The sequence below is a fragment of the Peromyscus californicus genome, unplaced genomic scaffold, assembly GCF_007827085.1.
Source record: "Peromyscus californicus insignis strain IS unplaced genomic scaffold, ASM782708v3 Scaffold_5__1_contigs__length_169319896, whole genome shotgun sequence".
NCBI lineage: Eukaryota > Metazoa > Chordata > Mammalia > Rodentia > Cricetidae > Peromyscus > Peromyscus californicus.
In genome coordinates, this window is record NW_026294573.1 from 134,998,627 (window position 1) to 135,014,669 (window position 16,043).

Here is a 16,043-nt window from a genome sequence, read left to right on the forward strand (position 1 = left end):
ATTCTAAACCACCGAGAAATCTGTTCATGCTTTGGATAATTTATAACAATATAATATGAAGCAAAAACTGTAGGGCCTGAAATTTTATAAATGCTATAAAACAGGTGGCTGTTTTGTAGCCTTATTTCTTTTAGAAGTGGGCCATACCTGGCCAAGGGGTGTATGTGTTGTAACTGACTGATATCACACTGGATTCTGACGCTCAATAAAAAAAGAGCACAACTAAGATGTTCCTAGATAACACTAAGTATTAAGCACAGTCTGACACAGCTCCACATCAACAGTAGGCAGGGGACAGAGGCTCACCCTAAGGAACTATGATGTTTCCATGGAAGAGGTCCATGATACCTAGAGAACTCTACTGAATTTCTAAGCATCATAGTCTGCTGGCTGATGATATACTGGGAGAACAGTCTTCTCTTGGGCAGATAATACATAAGAGTTCAAGAAGAAAGGATTCTCATTGACTACTGTCAGCACTTGACCATTTTCTTATTTGAGCAAGTGAAAAATTCCCTTGCTACATTTCTCTGACACAATGTTTTTCCTTTCTGTCTTTCTACAACCTCACTTTAGGTGTTTTTATTTTTGCTTTTGTTTGTTTTTGATTTTGGTTTTTCAAGACAGGGTTTCTGTGTAACAGTTATGGCTGTCCTGGAACTAGCTTTGTAGACCACGCTGGCCTCGAACTCAGAGTTCATCTGCCTCTGCCTCCTGAGTGCTGGGCTTACAGGAGTATGCTACCACTGCCTGGTGGTGTTTTTTCTAATAATGGCTAAGACAGACAAAAAGTATGAAGAGTTATGAAATATTTGCATAAGAGGGTGTTGTAAGGACCCTCACTAGAGAATATTAGCACTCTGACTTCAAAACTAAGAAGGCAGGTAATGGAAACATGAGCAGCGAGATTTCATTGAGGGAAACAGAAAGCACACAGATGCGGGTAGGAGAGAAGTGGGTGTTCCTAGCACTGTAAGAAGGTAAGCTAGGGGAATGAGTCATGGGGACCTCATTAAGGACTTGGAATAGGATCCAAGGAAGGATTTTATGGCAGAAAGTTGCTGTGTTTGCCTCCCCACCTCTATCTCTCCATCAACCTTCCAGCCTGCCTGCCTGCCTCCCTCTCTCCCTCCCCCCTCCCTCCCTCCTTCCTTCCTTCCTTCCTTCCTTCCTTCCTTCCTTCCTTCCTGATGTGCTGGAAAACAAATGCAGGGCCTGTACATGCAAAAAAAAGTGCTATACTCCTGAGCTGCATCTCCAGTGATCTGGCTGAAACTTAAAAACACATCTGGGTTTTTGTGGAGACAGAACAGATGGTGAGGCAGAGCAGAAGACAGAAGATAGCTGAGAGATTATTCCTGGAGTCCTGGTTAGGTCTCAGCCTCTGACCCATGACCATGGAATAAGAAATAAGGGAAAGAGAAGGGCTCAAAGTATGATGTGCAGGCAGAATTTGATAGACTTGTGATGGATTTGAATAGGAGATGTGATAAGAAAGATGCTATGGTGATTATTTTTCTGTAACAAATGATACAGTTACAATGAGCAGTCTTCACAATGGGAAGAACAGCTTTCAGTAGGATGAAGAGATGTTCAATTTTGACTATGTTATGAGATGCTTTTGAAAAGTCTCTTTAAGTGAGAGAGATTGGTAATGGGATTCAGTTAAGGTTATGTTTCCCTGATACTTACTGTTAATGAAGATGACTGCTATAGTTTGAATCCTGAATGATGCCAAAGGCCCATGAGTTAAAGCATGGACTCCAGGGTAATCTCTGGGGGGGATTGTGTAAATGTTAAGATGTTAGGCCCTGTGGGAGGGCTTTGGGTAATTGTAGGATATGCCTTTAAGGGATCATGAAACACTGGCCTCCTCTTTCCTGGCATCATGGTTATAAGGTGAGTGGTTTTGCTCTGGCACATTTCATTACCATGATGCCCTGCATCATCACAAGCTCACAGCAGTGACAATTGTTGGGACCTCCAAAGCTATGTGCCCACACAAACCTCAGGTCTTTTAACTTCATGATTTCAGACATAATCACAGTAGAAAGTTGACTAACAAGAACACAGCTACTTAACCAAGGGTATGTGATCTGGATGATTCCCAATAACAAATGGTTCCTTGGCTTATTGGAAAGTATGGCCATGGGAAGAGAACTCAAGAAGAGTTTACCAGGGCAAGAAACATGGCTCAGCAGGTATAAGTGCTTGTTGCTCAAGTCTGTCAACATGAGTTTGATTCCTAGAATCCACATAAAAAGTTAGATATCACAGCACCCAACAGTAATACCAGTATTCCTATGGGAAGATGAGAGGCTGAGACAACCAGCTTGGAGTATGCAGTACAGTAGCATTAACAAGAATGGGAGAACTGACTCACAAAATTGTCCATAAATTTGAACAAGAGTAGGGAAGGAGTATATGAAGAGTTTCAAGGGCAGAAATGGAAGGTGATTTAAACATGAGTTTTCTGCTTCCAGAATATCTTCCATAGCTTTATTCAGGGCCTCTATTATCTAGAATGTCACTTACTCATGCTCAACTTTAGACAGAATATATTCAATGGAAATTTCCAAAACTAGCCCCTAAGATTTTTAAAAACTTGCATTTATAGTATGCTGTGGGATGTTCTGTATGGCAAATGTGTTGCTGATTAGTCAATAAATAAAACACTGATTGGCCATTGGCTAGGCAGGAAGTGTAGGCAGGACAAGGAGGAGAATAAAGCTGGGAAGTGGAAGGCTGAGTCAGAGAGACACTGCCAGTCGCCACGATGACAAACAGCATGTGAAGATGCCGGTAAGCCACGAGCCATGTGGCAAGGTATAGATGAATGGAAATGGATTAATTTAAGCTGTAAGAACAGTTAGCAAGAAGCCTGCCATGGCCATACAGTTTGTAACCAATACAAGTCTCTGTGTTTACTTGGTTGGGTTTGAGCGGCTGTGGGACTGGCAGGTGAGAGAGATTTGTCCTGACTGTGGGCCAGGCAGGAAAACTCTAGCTACAATAGTAGGTTGTTGTAATTCTTCTATTTTATTTTTATTTGTTGCTAATCTCTTACTGTGCCAAATTTTGTAAATTAAACTGCAGCAGGGTATGTACATATAGAGATGGCATTATGTGTGGTTTGGAATCCACTGTAGTCTTGGACATTGGAGGTAGAACGATGTCACCTCTACACACAGATGTCTAATGTGATTTGGAAGCATAATAAGATGTACACCCATGGTGCTCCTTTAAGGGCTTCCTTGGTATAATGTTAGAATAGCCGGGTGTTGCTATGGATCAAGGAAAACATATGAATACCATATTGTATGTTTATTCAGTGAGCTTTGTGCTCTCTACTCTTTTTTTAAATTTTATTTTATAATTTAATTTAATTTTACATATCAGCCACAGATTCCCTTGTTTTCCCCTGCCCCGCTTTCCCCCCAGCACACCCCCCATTCCCATCTCCTCCATGGCAAAGACTCCCCTGAGGATTGAGTTCAACTTGGTAGATTCAGTCCAGGCAGGTCCAGTCCCCTCCTCCCAGGCTGAGCCAAGTGTCCCTCCCTGTATAAGCCCCAGGTTCCAAACACCCATCACATGCACTGAGGACAGGTCCCGGTCGCATTGCCTGGATGCCTCTCAAGCAGATCAAGCTAATCAAATGTCTCACTTATCCAAAGGGTCTGATCCAGTTGGGGGCTCCTTAGCTATTGGTTCATAGTTCATGTGTTTCCATTTGTTTGGCTATTTGTCCCTGTGCTTTTTCCAACCTTGGTCTCAACAATTCTCGTTCATACAAACCCCCCTCTTTCTCGCCAATTGGACTCCTGGAGCTCCACCTGGGGCCTGGCCATGGATCTCTGCATCTGGTGCTCTCAGTCATTGGATGAGGTTTCTAGCACGACAATTAGGGTGTTTGGCCATCCTATCACCAGAGTAGGTCAGTTCGGGCTGTCTCTCGACCACTGCCAGTAATCTATTGTGGAGGTATCTTTGTGGATTTCTGTGGACCTCTCTAGCACTTTGCTTCTTCCTATTCTCATGTGGTCTTCATTTACCATGGTCTCCTATTCCTTGTTCTCCCTCTCTGTTCTTGATCCAGCTGGGATCTCCCGCTCCCCTAAGCTCTCTTTCCCTCGACCCTTGCCCTTCATTACCCCCAATCATGTCCAGGTTGTTCATGTAGATCTCATCCATTTCTCTGTCATTGGGAGATCCCTGTGTCTTTCTTGGGGTCCTGTTTTCTAGGTAGCCTCCCTGGAGTTGTGAGTAGCAGTCTAGTCATCTTTGTTTTACATTAGTATCCTTCTATGAGTGAGTACATATCAGAGCTCTCTACTCTTTATATATGTTTGAACTAAGGTGACGTAAACACACATTAAAGTGTCCCAATTTCACTGACAATGTATTGAGAGGAACTGAAAGAGTGGGGTGCTTCTAAGAAACAGGCAGAGTTCCGGGCAAAGCTCAGCTGTTTAGTATGTGGGTGTTGGCAATGGTGGAGGATGCTGGTCTGTCCCTAACATCTAGGGGCTTAAGCTTGGATAGTGAGTTTCCCAAAGTCTTACCAGTGGGAAGCAAGGGAATGAGAAAAACACCCAACGACGCTATAGATAACCCAGATAAAGATGTTCCTGAGTCGGAATTGACAGGCAGCTTGAGAGAGCTCGTTTCTCCATGATATCATATATCTCCCACATTAAATAAGCAAAACAACTTTCAGAAAAGAAATTTGAGAACGATTTAAAGTCCCCAGGTTGAACATGGCATTATAGTGCACATTCAACAAGCAGAGGCCTAGGGTTCCATCTCCTGCACCAAAGAGGAAAAGAAAAATGGTTCTAACTCAGCTCTGATCATGTAGCAAAGAAAACATCAAATACAGTTTCTAAAGAACAGTGTTGCTTTGCCACCGTATATCTAATGCTTTGAAGGGAAGAAAGTCAGCCTGAGAGAAACTAAAACAATGATGAGAGAAATATTGGAAAAATATTCAAGTACCAAAATAATAATTGGAGCTTCCTATAAACTCAAAATTAATATGCCTTAATGTTGACAAGGGATTGACACTGAGGATTCGATGGAGAAACAGATAAAGATACTAGGGCAGCAAGAGTCACCATAAAAACATCTGTTTTTAAATAGAAAACATTTAAAGATTCAAATACCAATGCTAGAAATTGTGGATATTGAAATTTGATGAATAACATATACTGGAAACACATATACATGCACACATGTGTGCACATAAGCCTACAGACATGCATAAGCACACACATGTATATGCATATACACATGTTCCTAGGAGAAAAGCTAACATTGAAAACACTGAAGAACACAATTATTGTGTCTCTTAACTTATCTGTGTGTCTTTAATACCTTTCTTTGCAGGAAAGCCTTATTAAATAATAGAGGAAACACAAAGAAATTGTCTCTGCAATGTCACAGTTGCAGCTCAAATCTGAGGAAATTCTTTTGTTCTCACATACTGAAAGTATGCCTTGCTATAGTGAAGATTTCGTTTTCAGAGAGCAGTGGGATCTGCTGGATAGACCTTGGCTGAGATGGTGACTTACCCCCAGTTGCTTTGAGCTTGATGGTCATTAGTTCTTCAGAGACCTTGACCTTTTTGATAGCTTGTGCATTGAGAGGGCATCCAGACAAGCTATGAGAAGAGAATTTATACCCATGTGTGAAATCCATGTCATTTCTCATAAAATTAAAACTTTCTTTGCTACCTACTAATGACATTTTTGCCTGATCTTTAATTACATCATAACCCATAGTTTCTTCATAGAAAGTAACTAATAAATTTACATTAAATAAAATCCAAAGGTCCTAAAGTAATGGGAAGTGTTTGCATTTTTTTTCTTAAATCAAAATACAGGTGGTCACTGTTGACACAACCAGTTCCATTCACTTGGCAGAAGACTGGTCTTCCTCATTCATGAATATGCATTCAGTGGTACATACTTCACTTTATGTAGATATAAAACTGCCCACATAGGTAATGAACAAGGACTGTTATCACTCAGCTGGAGTCCATGAAGAATAAAGCAGAGTCTAGTTCTTCCTGTTTTTATACAAAGTACAGTCTGATCTTCACAGAACGACTCTGTAATAGTCAACAACAAGTCCCCACTCACAACAGAAAATTCAATCTGCTTATGAAAAGTTTCTTTTTTTCTGTAACTGTTAAAACGTTATTTTCATTTAAAAAATTTCTACCCTGAAATGAAAATAAAAGCAGATGCTGCAGGTGCAGCCAGGGCAAGGAGATCTGTTATCCGAGCTGGCGCTCATGACCCTGCCCATTGAATTGCTGCTCTCTTCAGCAGGCTTCCTTCCTTTAATGTCACTTGCTTTATTTAAATAGCACCAGTGTGATAATGACAACACTGAACAAAACCTGTTTTCCATCATTTATGATCAGGTAATTTTCTTGTTCTAAGCAGTCATTAATTCTTTCACGGTTTTGTTCTATCTTTGTAGAAACCAGCTTTAGATTAAAATAAAAATGAGAATAATCAACCATTTAAAGTATTTTCCCCACAGAAATGTGGTTTCAATTCATCTATAAAGCAATCATTTTAACCTGAAGTTCATGATGCTATGCCAAGTGGAAGAAAAGTTTTCTGGAGTGAAGTCCTTAATAAATGTGAAGTATTGCATGCTTTAAGAATAAGCAACTTATTCTACATTAAGATTCTATAAAACACAGAAACTAATATAAAACTTTAATGGTAATGTAGAGTAGGTAACATTATAAAAAAAACTATGTGGTTTGTTCATCTTTGGTAAGTGGTATGTTATTTATGCAGGAAAAGAAAATGAGAGGCACAACTTGAGCTTAAAACCATTTTGGAGCCTCTTTCTGACCATCATTGCCTAAGATTCATGGAGACTCACTCTTTCCCTCAAGAGTGTTCATGAGTTTGTCCTCTCTTATTGTCACATGCTGTGTTCTTAGAAAATGGTTGTGAAGGGGATGAATACTTAACTGGTAAAGTGGAATGCTAAAGGGGTCCGTTTTTAACATAATGGACAGTAATATTTCATTTGAAACTGCACATCTCCCTTACAACATCTATTTTGCAATTTACAGTAAGTTTCTAGGTAGACACAGTGTTAAAAAAATGCTCAAGAAGTGTAGCCATCACTACACAGCTTAGAACCAGTTGTGTATTGTTATGAAATGGAGGCTTTGGAAAGTGGAGGCAGGGGGATGGATCTTTGGAGCTCACTAGACCATTAGCTTAAACTACTTGTTGATGTTCTAGATCCTCTCTAAAACAAAAGATGGACAGTTCCAAGGAAAGACACCCAAAGTTGTCGTCTGGCCTGTGTGTGTGTGTGTGTGTGTGTGTGTGTGTGTGTGTGTGTGTGTGTGTGTGTTGTGTGTGTATCACAAGTCAATCTCAGGTGTCTTTCCTCAGGCCTTCACACACATGCACACATGCATGTGTGACCCTACCCTCAGCTCCCACAATAGAAGTCCTTTATGGATCTGAAGGTGGAGCTTGGCAGGCCTGGGAACAGGCCTATGAGGTGTGGCTCCAAAGTAGAAAAACAAAACAAAAAGAACCCAAAACATGAGTCTTGTATGATTTCCATCACATCCGCAATTCAGTTACGCCACATTAAATCAGAGATGAGCATGTCTCCATTTCTTCTCATACTACATTGGGTTTATTTAGGGTAGTGTGGCTATAGACTCATTTGCCTTTCATTAAACAAAATAGCAGGTGACTCAGCTTAGTGCACATTGGGTTTTCTTCATAAGCCAGTTTCAATGACAACTTCAAAACAATCAATCTCTGGAAAGATAATTATCTGGTATCAATGTCAAGGTTTTCCTCTGACCTCCACATAGAAAATGCAAGTTTCTCCACATGTCCGTTTTACTGGCACCTTGAAAGCAATCAGTTCTTATAGTGATCATTTCTATACCTTTAGAATTGAAAAGGTGTCAAAATGTCCCAACTTTGCTCAATTTGTATATTGAACATAAAAGAATCAAAGTTTCCCTAAAACTGCACAAGAAGTAGCCTGTAAGATGAAAAGGGGGTGGAACACTCACTGACTGCAGAATACATCAGGAACTTTCTAGATTTTTTTCCTTTAGGAGGAAAGTGAGGCAAACAGCTGGACTAAGGTCATCCTCGTGCAACAGAGGATTCCCTTGAGAGCCAGGGGCTCAGTGATGAAGGATATCACTGCAAAGCTCTAGGTCCCTGAGCCCCACCAGCACCCACACATACTGCTTGCTTTCAGGTTGCTGTGGGCAATTCGCATCTTCCCAGAAGCAAAACAATGCTACACTGGCCTGAAATTGGGTGACTGCAAGAAAGGTAGGGATGGTAGAGATAAGTCAGTGGAAGATCACAACTACATGACATAGTAGAGTGGATAGCACCACTTGGAATTGGAGTGGAGCATTAAAAGACTAAGACACTTAAAACAAGTAATATTTTAATGCACAAAAAATGGAGTTTCTAGAGTACTTGATTTCTGTGCAGTGAATTTTCAGAAACAGCAAACACACTTTTTGTTCTTCAAACTAATCAAATATCTACTTAGTAAGACTCTGTGTTATTTATCTAAAGTGTTAAAAAAAAATGGTATTTTGACGGTTTTCACCTTCTCCTAAGTAACTTACATCACAAACAATCACAACAACAATGAGACACAAAACAAGCATTACCTTCTGTGGGTGACAAAAACGTTATTTACATGACCCAGCCCATTGCATCCTGGCAGGGGGCAGTGGGGGAGTTCTTGCTTGTTCAGTTTCCAGGAGAGAGGGGCCCCATTGAGGGGATTCTCCTTCTGTCTCTTGGCAGCCAGAGGACAGCCAGAAGCTGTGCGATGTGATGTGTATTTACCTGATATGTGACCTTGGCCGTCACATCCTATTACAGGACATCTAGAGAAGCACAGTGGAGCTGTTATCAGCTTGAAAAAGGGAACTAGCAGCTCCATACTATACAGTAGCAACCAACAGCAGAGAATTTCAAAAGATACCACCATATGCTGGTTAATTTTATGTCAACTTGACACAGGCTAGAGTCATTAGAGAGGAGGGAATCTCACCTGAGAAAATGCCTCCATAAGATCAGGCTGCAGACAAGCCTGTAGGACATTTTCTTTCTTTTTTATTGTTTAATTAGTACAATCTATTATGTTTCAGGAAGTAATTTGATGATATATATATAAAATACTTTACGTGTATCCACAACATTGGACTCCAAAGAGATGAAAAACTTTAAAGAGAAAGATAAAACTTCATAACAACTAAAGTATTTTTGTCAAGAGAAGTCATAAATAAAAGATAAGTAATAAACATTTATGCATAAATGTCCTTCATGTATAGTAATTTTGAAAGTTTTTTGTTACTTCAATTTTTAACACTGAATAATACCAGCTAGGTCACAGAGTTTAAAATAATAGCAACAAATAATTAAAATGAACATTAATTTTGCTAATTACTAAAGAATCTCAAATAAAATGACTGTATCTTTTAAAGTTAGAGATCATAAAAAAGGTTATCATACTTCCTGCCAGCTGTACTGCAGTAGAATGAGTCTCTTATCAATAGCTTATGTAATGTCATTATACATGGTTTATGCATGTACATGTGTGTTCATGTATGTTTGTATGTGTTCAAATGTGTGCAGGTGTATCAGGGCCAGGTCATCATTGGATATCTCCACCTTATCGTTTTCTTTTTTAGCACAAGGTCTCTTACCTAACTTAACAATGTGTCTAGACAGGCTGCTACCAAGCTCCTGGGACCCTCTTCCATCTACTTCCTGGGAGCTGGGGTTAGAGTTGTATCTTCATGCCTGGCTCTTATGTGGGTGCTGGGAATTTGAACTCAGGCATTCCTGCTTGCATGACAAGCATGTTACCAACTGAGACATCTTCATATCCCACTATCTGGGCATTGTCTTAATTAGTGATTGATATGGGAGAGCTCTGCTCATTGTAGGTGGGGTCACACCTGGGCTGATTGAGCAAGCCAGTAAGCAGCCCTCCTCCATGATCTCCACATCAGCTCCTGTCTCCAGGTTCCTGCCCTTTTGACTTCCTGTCCTGACTTCCTTCTATGAGGAACAGTGATGTGGAAGTATAAGCCAAATAAACCCTTTCCTCATCAACTTGCTTTTGGTCTTGGCATTTCATCACAGCAGTAGAAACCATAAGATACACAACAAGCAGCAAAACAGCATTGTGTTAGCAGTAACAGCTGGCAGGCTTTGCACTGAGAAAATGTCGTTTAATGTTCACTGAAAACTCTTTGGGTAGAGAATATTATCCCATTTTGCAGGCAGGGAAAAGTGAGGTTTGTATAAGAGCTTAGCTGACTTGCCACCTAGGCAGCAAGAGATGGAGTCAAGCTTATACCCACTGTTTTTTCTTTTTCTTTTCTTTTTTCAATTGAAAATAGATTTTAAATACAGTACATTTTGATTGACTTTGGTTTCTCCTCCCCCAACTCCTCCCACATCCTTCCCACTGTTCTACCCACACAAATCTACAACCTTTCTTTCTTTCTCTCATTAGGATACAAACAGGCATCTAAAACTAATAATAAAATAAAAATACATAAAAATCAAAATAAACCAGAATTGGATAAAACAAACAAACAAAAGATCCAAAGAAAAGATCAAGAAACATATAGACACAGAGACACACACATTCACACACACACACACACACACACACACACACACACACACATACTCACACACACAATCACACAGAGAAATCCCATAAAAACACAACTTTCACAGTGTTGTTTTCTTTTAAAACAGATGGGAAAGGGATAAATCTCTCAAAGAAGTGGAAAAATGCAGTTATGAAGGAGAAAACGTCCTTGAACTTCTGAACAACATGACTCGTTAGCCAGAAGTCACGGCTCTTAATTGGCTCATCTCCTCTAGGATTCAGTGGGTACTCAGTGGCATCCTGTGGCTCCTCTCAGTTAGCCAACAAGAAATAGCCCAGTTCAGTTCTTCATCAGTTATATGTAGCTAGAGTTTTCCTGCCTGGCCCACAGTCAGGACAAATCTCTCTCACCTGCCAGTTCCACAGCCGCTCAGACCCGACCAAGTAAACACAGAGACTTATATTGGTTACAAACTGTATGGCTGTGGCAGGCTTCTTGCTAACTGTTCTTAGAGCATAAATTAATCCATTTCTATAAATCTATACCTTGCCACGTGGCTCGTGGCTTACCGGCGTCTTCACATGCTGTTTGTCATCTTGGTGACTGGCAGTGTCTCTGACTCAGCCTTCCACTTCCCAGCTTTATTCTCCTCCTTGTCCTGCCTATACTTCCTGCCTGGCCACTGGCCAATCAGTGATTTATTTATTGACCAATCAGCAACACTTTTGACATACAGACCATCCCACAGCAGTTATACTTACTTCAGTTCAGAGTCTTCTTTTTCTTCCTTGGTAGGGGTCATTTTGATGCCACCTTTCCTTGCACGAGGGCAACCAGACAAGCTAAAATGAATAATCAAGAACAGTATAAAACACTGTGATGATGCGATTATGACTGGGTATCATTGCAACACATTAGTTTCCATTTGAGAAATAGGGTTGGTCTTACCTTCTGTGGGAAGCATAGTTTCCAGTCACATGCCCAGAACCATCACAACCTGGGGTTGGACACCTAAAAACACAGGAACACAGTGGACTGCCATGTTAGGGGAGAGATGGGCATCATGACACATGTAAGTTAAAGAGGATGAGCTGGACTCTTTTGGTTTAAGCAACTGTCTTTCAGTTAAAAATCCATGTTGAAAACAAAAACTCAACATGTGAAACTGCTGAGTGATATTTGGTTGAAAACACATTGTTATTTATTATACATTAATTTTTTGAGATAGAGTATCACTATGTAGCCCTGGCTAGTCTGGAACTCTATGTAGATCAGGTTGGCCTTGAACTCACAGGCGTTTGCCTGTCTCTACTTCCTGAGTGCTGGGATTAAAGGCATGTGCCACCATGGTAGATGTTTTCTTAAATTCTACCTCAATGAGCATTCATAGGATGCTTTTATATCATGGAATGCCATTCCTGATCCACAAAGTAAGGAGTAACACAGTTTCTCAAACAAAATAATTAACAAACATCCAATTAGTTAGAGAAACAGACATTGAGAATTTAATCAACTAAACACAGAAACATATTCTCTGCTGTTAGACACAAGTTTTTTACCCTTTTCTATTAACTTTAAAATTATTTTTAATTATGTTTCCATGTGTGTCTTTGTGTGGGTTTGTGCAGGTAAGGGCAGTGCTGCTGCAGAGGCCAGAAGAGGGTATTAGAGCCCCTGGAACTGGAGTTTGTTGGTGGTGAGCTGCCTGACATGGGTACTGGGAAGTGAAACTGGGTCTCCTGCAAGAGCAGTATTAACTCTTAATCACTTATCATCTCCCCAGCCTTTTACTAACATTTTTTTTGTAAAACAGTGCTTTAATAGTTTATGTATTTTCTTATTATATATGATATAAATAGCTTGCTATATGTTATATATTAAGTCAAGAAATACCTTTTTAGATTTTTTCCTTGAATATCTAAACAAGAGGTTAGTGAAATATATCTTTTTCTTGTATAGATAAAACAAATTATTTATTATGTGGCTATATGAAACATTTAATTACTGGACATTGAAATAGGACTTGTTGATCTACATGCTTCCAGTATCTTTCTGATGTTTTTAAGCATAAAATTTAGAGAATGTACATGAAGTGATAGCTATAATTGAGATGTGCAATGGAAACACTTAGACTATGATATTATGGTATACCTTACATTTCAATCTATTAATTACTAATCCCAAACAGCCCTATATTTTGATCTATAAAAGTGGCTATTATTATTCAACACTTTACCTTGGTACAATAAATTATACTTTAACATTTTGAAAATGAAGAACATATTTGCATATTTCCAACTTTTCACTATTTTTGGTATAAAAACTTCAGGGTTTTATGTTCCTCATTATGAAGTCTATAAGATGTATTCTAATGTGAAGTTATTGGATATTTAATATAAATATATTTATGTAAAACATCAAATGATAAATTTGAAATAAAATGAAAGTAGAGGAAATAAAATCAATAACTAAATATTAGTATATATGTAACCTAGAGATCTTGTAAACAAAGTGGAAATGAGCCAGAGCAATGTTTAGTAAAAGTGAGAAGCAGTTGGGAGATTTAAAATTCTCGTGATTTCTTAAAATTGATGCTGAAAATATTTTACTACATCTTCACTAGTCTGGTTTAGTAAATAAATTCTGAAATTAGGAGCAAAAAGATTATGTTTGTATGCTATTTGTTACAAATCAGTGTAAAAGGTAAGTACCATCCCCCTTTCCTCCAGATCCAGCAAGGCAGTCCTGGTAAAGTATAAGGACTGGGCTTCAGTCCTTTCAAATTTTGACAAGTGTGTTTTGCTATAAATCAGTCAGGTACAATTTTATGTTCTCTCGGCAAGGCAACATGGACACTAAACAATGAAGGCTCCACTGTGGTGAAGAAGGGCACAGAGGCCATGCCTCCCAGCACTTACTTAAGCTCCTGAGAGTTGGCAGCCATGAGGGACTTAAGAGTCTTGTCTGCTAGAGGACATCCAGACACACTACAGAGGGAAGAAGAGATGCACAGCATTGACTAGGACAAATTGACTCACAGATGTCCTGAGTTTGTGATATACATTAAGTTCTGAGTGACTAAGCATTGAAAAGAATTAACAGGGATTGGGTCTGGTTTTACTATTAATGAACATGGGCTCAAGAGAATTTCAATTATTTGTTGTAAACTCAGATTTGCTATCTATCAAATGAAGTTCTTTAATGAAATAAGAACTCAGTGATCAGCAATGACTAACAGTCCACACTCACTGCAACACCAGTGACGATGGCTTCAGCTTTAAGCCACTGGCTAAGGGAAAGGAAATGCCATTAGTAGGAAAACAAATTAGAGAGTCTCTCATCCTGCTCAGTCACACCAACACTTTTATTTATTTATTTATTCAGGACCAGAGGTGCCTCTTCCACTAGTGAGAGGCTTTCTTTGCTTAATGATAGGTGGGATAAGAGCCTGACATGAACCCTGAGTTTGTTTGTGACCAGGACCAGAACACTCTTGAACAAGGATCATGATTTCTATGTGCCATATCTAAACCTCTGAAAAATAAACTAACCCACAAATTCAACTAACCTACTGTCAATTTCTTAATCTAGACAGCCACTTGCTATTCTAATAGGTGACCTGAAACAGACAAAGATGACAACTTGAACACATGCAAGAATATTTGGTACCTGCGGTGAGATGCATAGTTGCCTGTGACATGGCCACTTCCATCACATCCTGGTGTTGGGCAGCTGTGTCAGCAGAAAAATATATGGTGAGTGTCAAGTGCATTTCATAGATTATTGTTCTTCCAGAGAAACTGAAAAGCATTTTCTCCTTTCAAGACTGCACTGTTTAGGAGATGCAGAAGCTAGAGCATTAAGAACTTAGAGGTTAAAAAGAGAATTCATGAGTAGAAGAAAAGTAAGCATGTCATTTCCAGACACTTTGTTTTTTCTCTTTTCAACATTATGTCCAAATTTCCCACTCAAACAAGGTGAGAAGTGATGCTAACATGCTGTCCTGGTGGTTTGTCAGTCAACAATCCATGCTGTTCTGTTCTTGGAAAAGATAAATTTATGTCTCCATAATACAGAAATATGAGAACAGAAATCTTGGCACCAGTGATATGATACATTATAGAAAGGGATTTCTGTAGGCTTTCAAGAGAAAAACCACCTATTAACCCTGACAGTTTAGAAACTACAAAGAAGAAAACCTTTGACTGAAATGTAAATTGATATTTTATGTGGGAAAGTTATTGATGACAGAAAAATAGACAAGATATTTAGTTACTAGAACTCTTGAGCAGTTTCACTCAAAGCTGTAACAAAATACACACCTTAATTCATAGCTAGCCTGAGGACAGATTTCAGGATGTCTATCAAAGGGTCCACTGTGATCTGTATCTTTTCACACTTTTCAGAAACTTCTGTTTTACCCTTCTTATGTATATTTTGAAAACATCACAACAGCTTTGTTATCCTTAAGAGGTATCTTTCCAATTAGAGATTCTTTAGATTTTCAGTTGTTTAACTTCTTAGTTGCTGTTGAAGTTGCCCATTTGGAGTGCATAGATGGATCTCATCCTGAAGTGCTATCTGTGTTGTATTAAGGATCTGAGGGAAAGCATTGGGTTTTCCCTGACTTCCTGCCCAAAGCAAAGTCTTTTCTGTCCATGTATATTAAATTCAGAATGAAGCTTTTTTGGGGTTAGTAACATTGTGATACTATCTCCCTCTAAGTAGTTTCTCTTTTAAGCATTTATCAAATGTTTTAGGCAATGTAAAGAAACTGTGAACATTAGGGAATCTCAAAGGGATATTTGCTTTTCAGGGACTGATCTAAATTGGGGTCATTTAATTTTTCTTCTGTCTCTGTTTCTGGATGGGATATCAGAAAGTATAGACAATAAATTATATGTACAAAAAAGTTTTAAAAAATGTAATGATGATTACATTCAGGCTGAGATACCTTTTTGGTAAACATTTATCCACTGAATACAGAAATATCTCTAAACACCATTTAATGGGAGAATGAAGGGCTTTCAAGTGTTTGGGAATTTTCACCCCCAAATAGTATTCCAAAAGCACTGTGATTATTTTATTTCTCTTCTATTTTTAACTATGCTCAATAACACTTCCCAAGAGGCAAAGAAGTTATACTAATTTCAAACTAATTATCTGTAAATTACCTATGGAATATAGTATTAACATATAAATTTGATTAGATAAAAATGTAAAGCTTTATGGTATAAAAAGATCAAAAGAATAAAGAATTAGTGGCAATATTATTCCTGATAGGAGAATGATATTCTTAATTGACTCCTGATAGGCCTTTGATGGCTGGTGTAAATTCAAATCTATAATAAAAAATACTCTTCAATATTACATA

General features: G+C 38.9%; 1 protein-coding gene across 19 annotated transcripts in view; it reads right to left on the reverse strand.

Annotated features, from left to right (window-relative positions):
• The window catches only part of St18 (ST18 C2H2C-type zinc finger transcription factor), a 319,839-nt gene that overhangs the window by 11,472 nt on the left and 292,324 nt on the right, over positions 1-16,043 (reverse strand). For 18 of the 19 annotated variants that reach the window (XM_052718277.1, XM_052718272.1, XM_052718276.1 and 15 more), the window contains 6 exons: positions 14,339-14,401; positions 13,588-13,656; positions 11,618-11,680; positions 11,431-11,511; positions 8,702-8,923; positions 5,574-5,662 (listed from right to left, as the gene is read on the reverse strand). In XM_052718277.1, coding sequence (XP_052574237.1) covers positions 5,574-5,662; positions 8,702-8,923; positions 11,431-11,511; positions 11,618-11,680; positions 13,588-13,656; positions 14,339-14,401 — 587 coding nt within the window. The remainder of the gene's footprint in view (positions 1-5,573; positions 5,663-8,701; positions 8,924-11,430; positions 11,512-11,617; positions 11,681-13,587; positions 13,657-14,338; positions 14,402-16,043) is intronic. The other variant, XM_052718282.1, reaches the window with a different exon arrangement.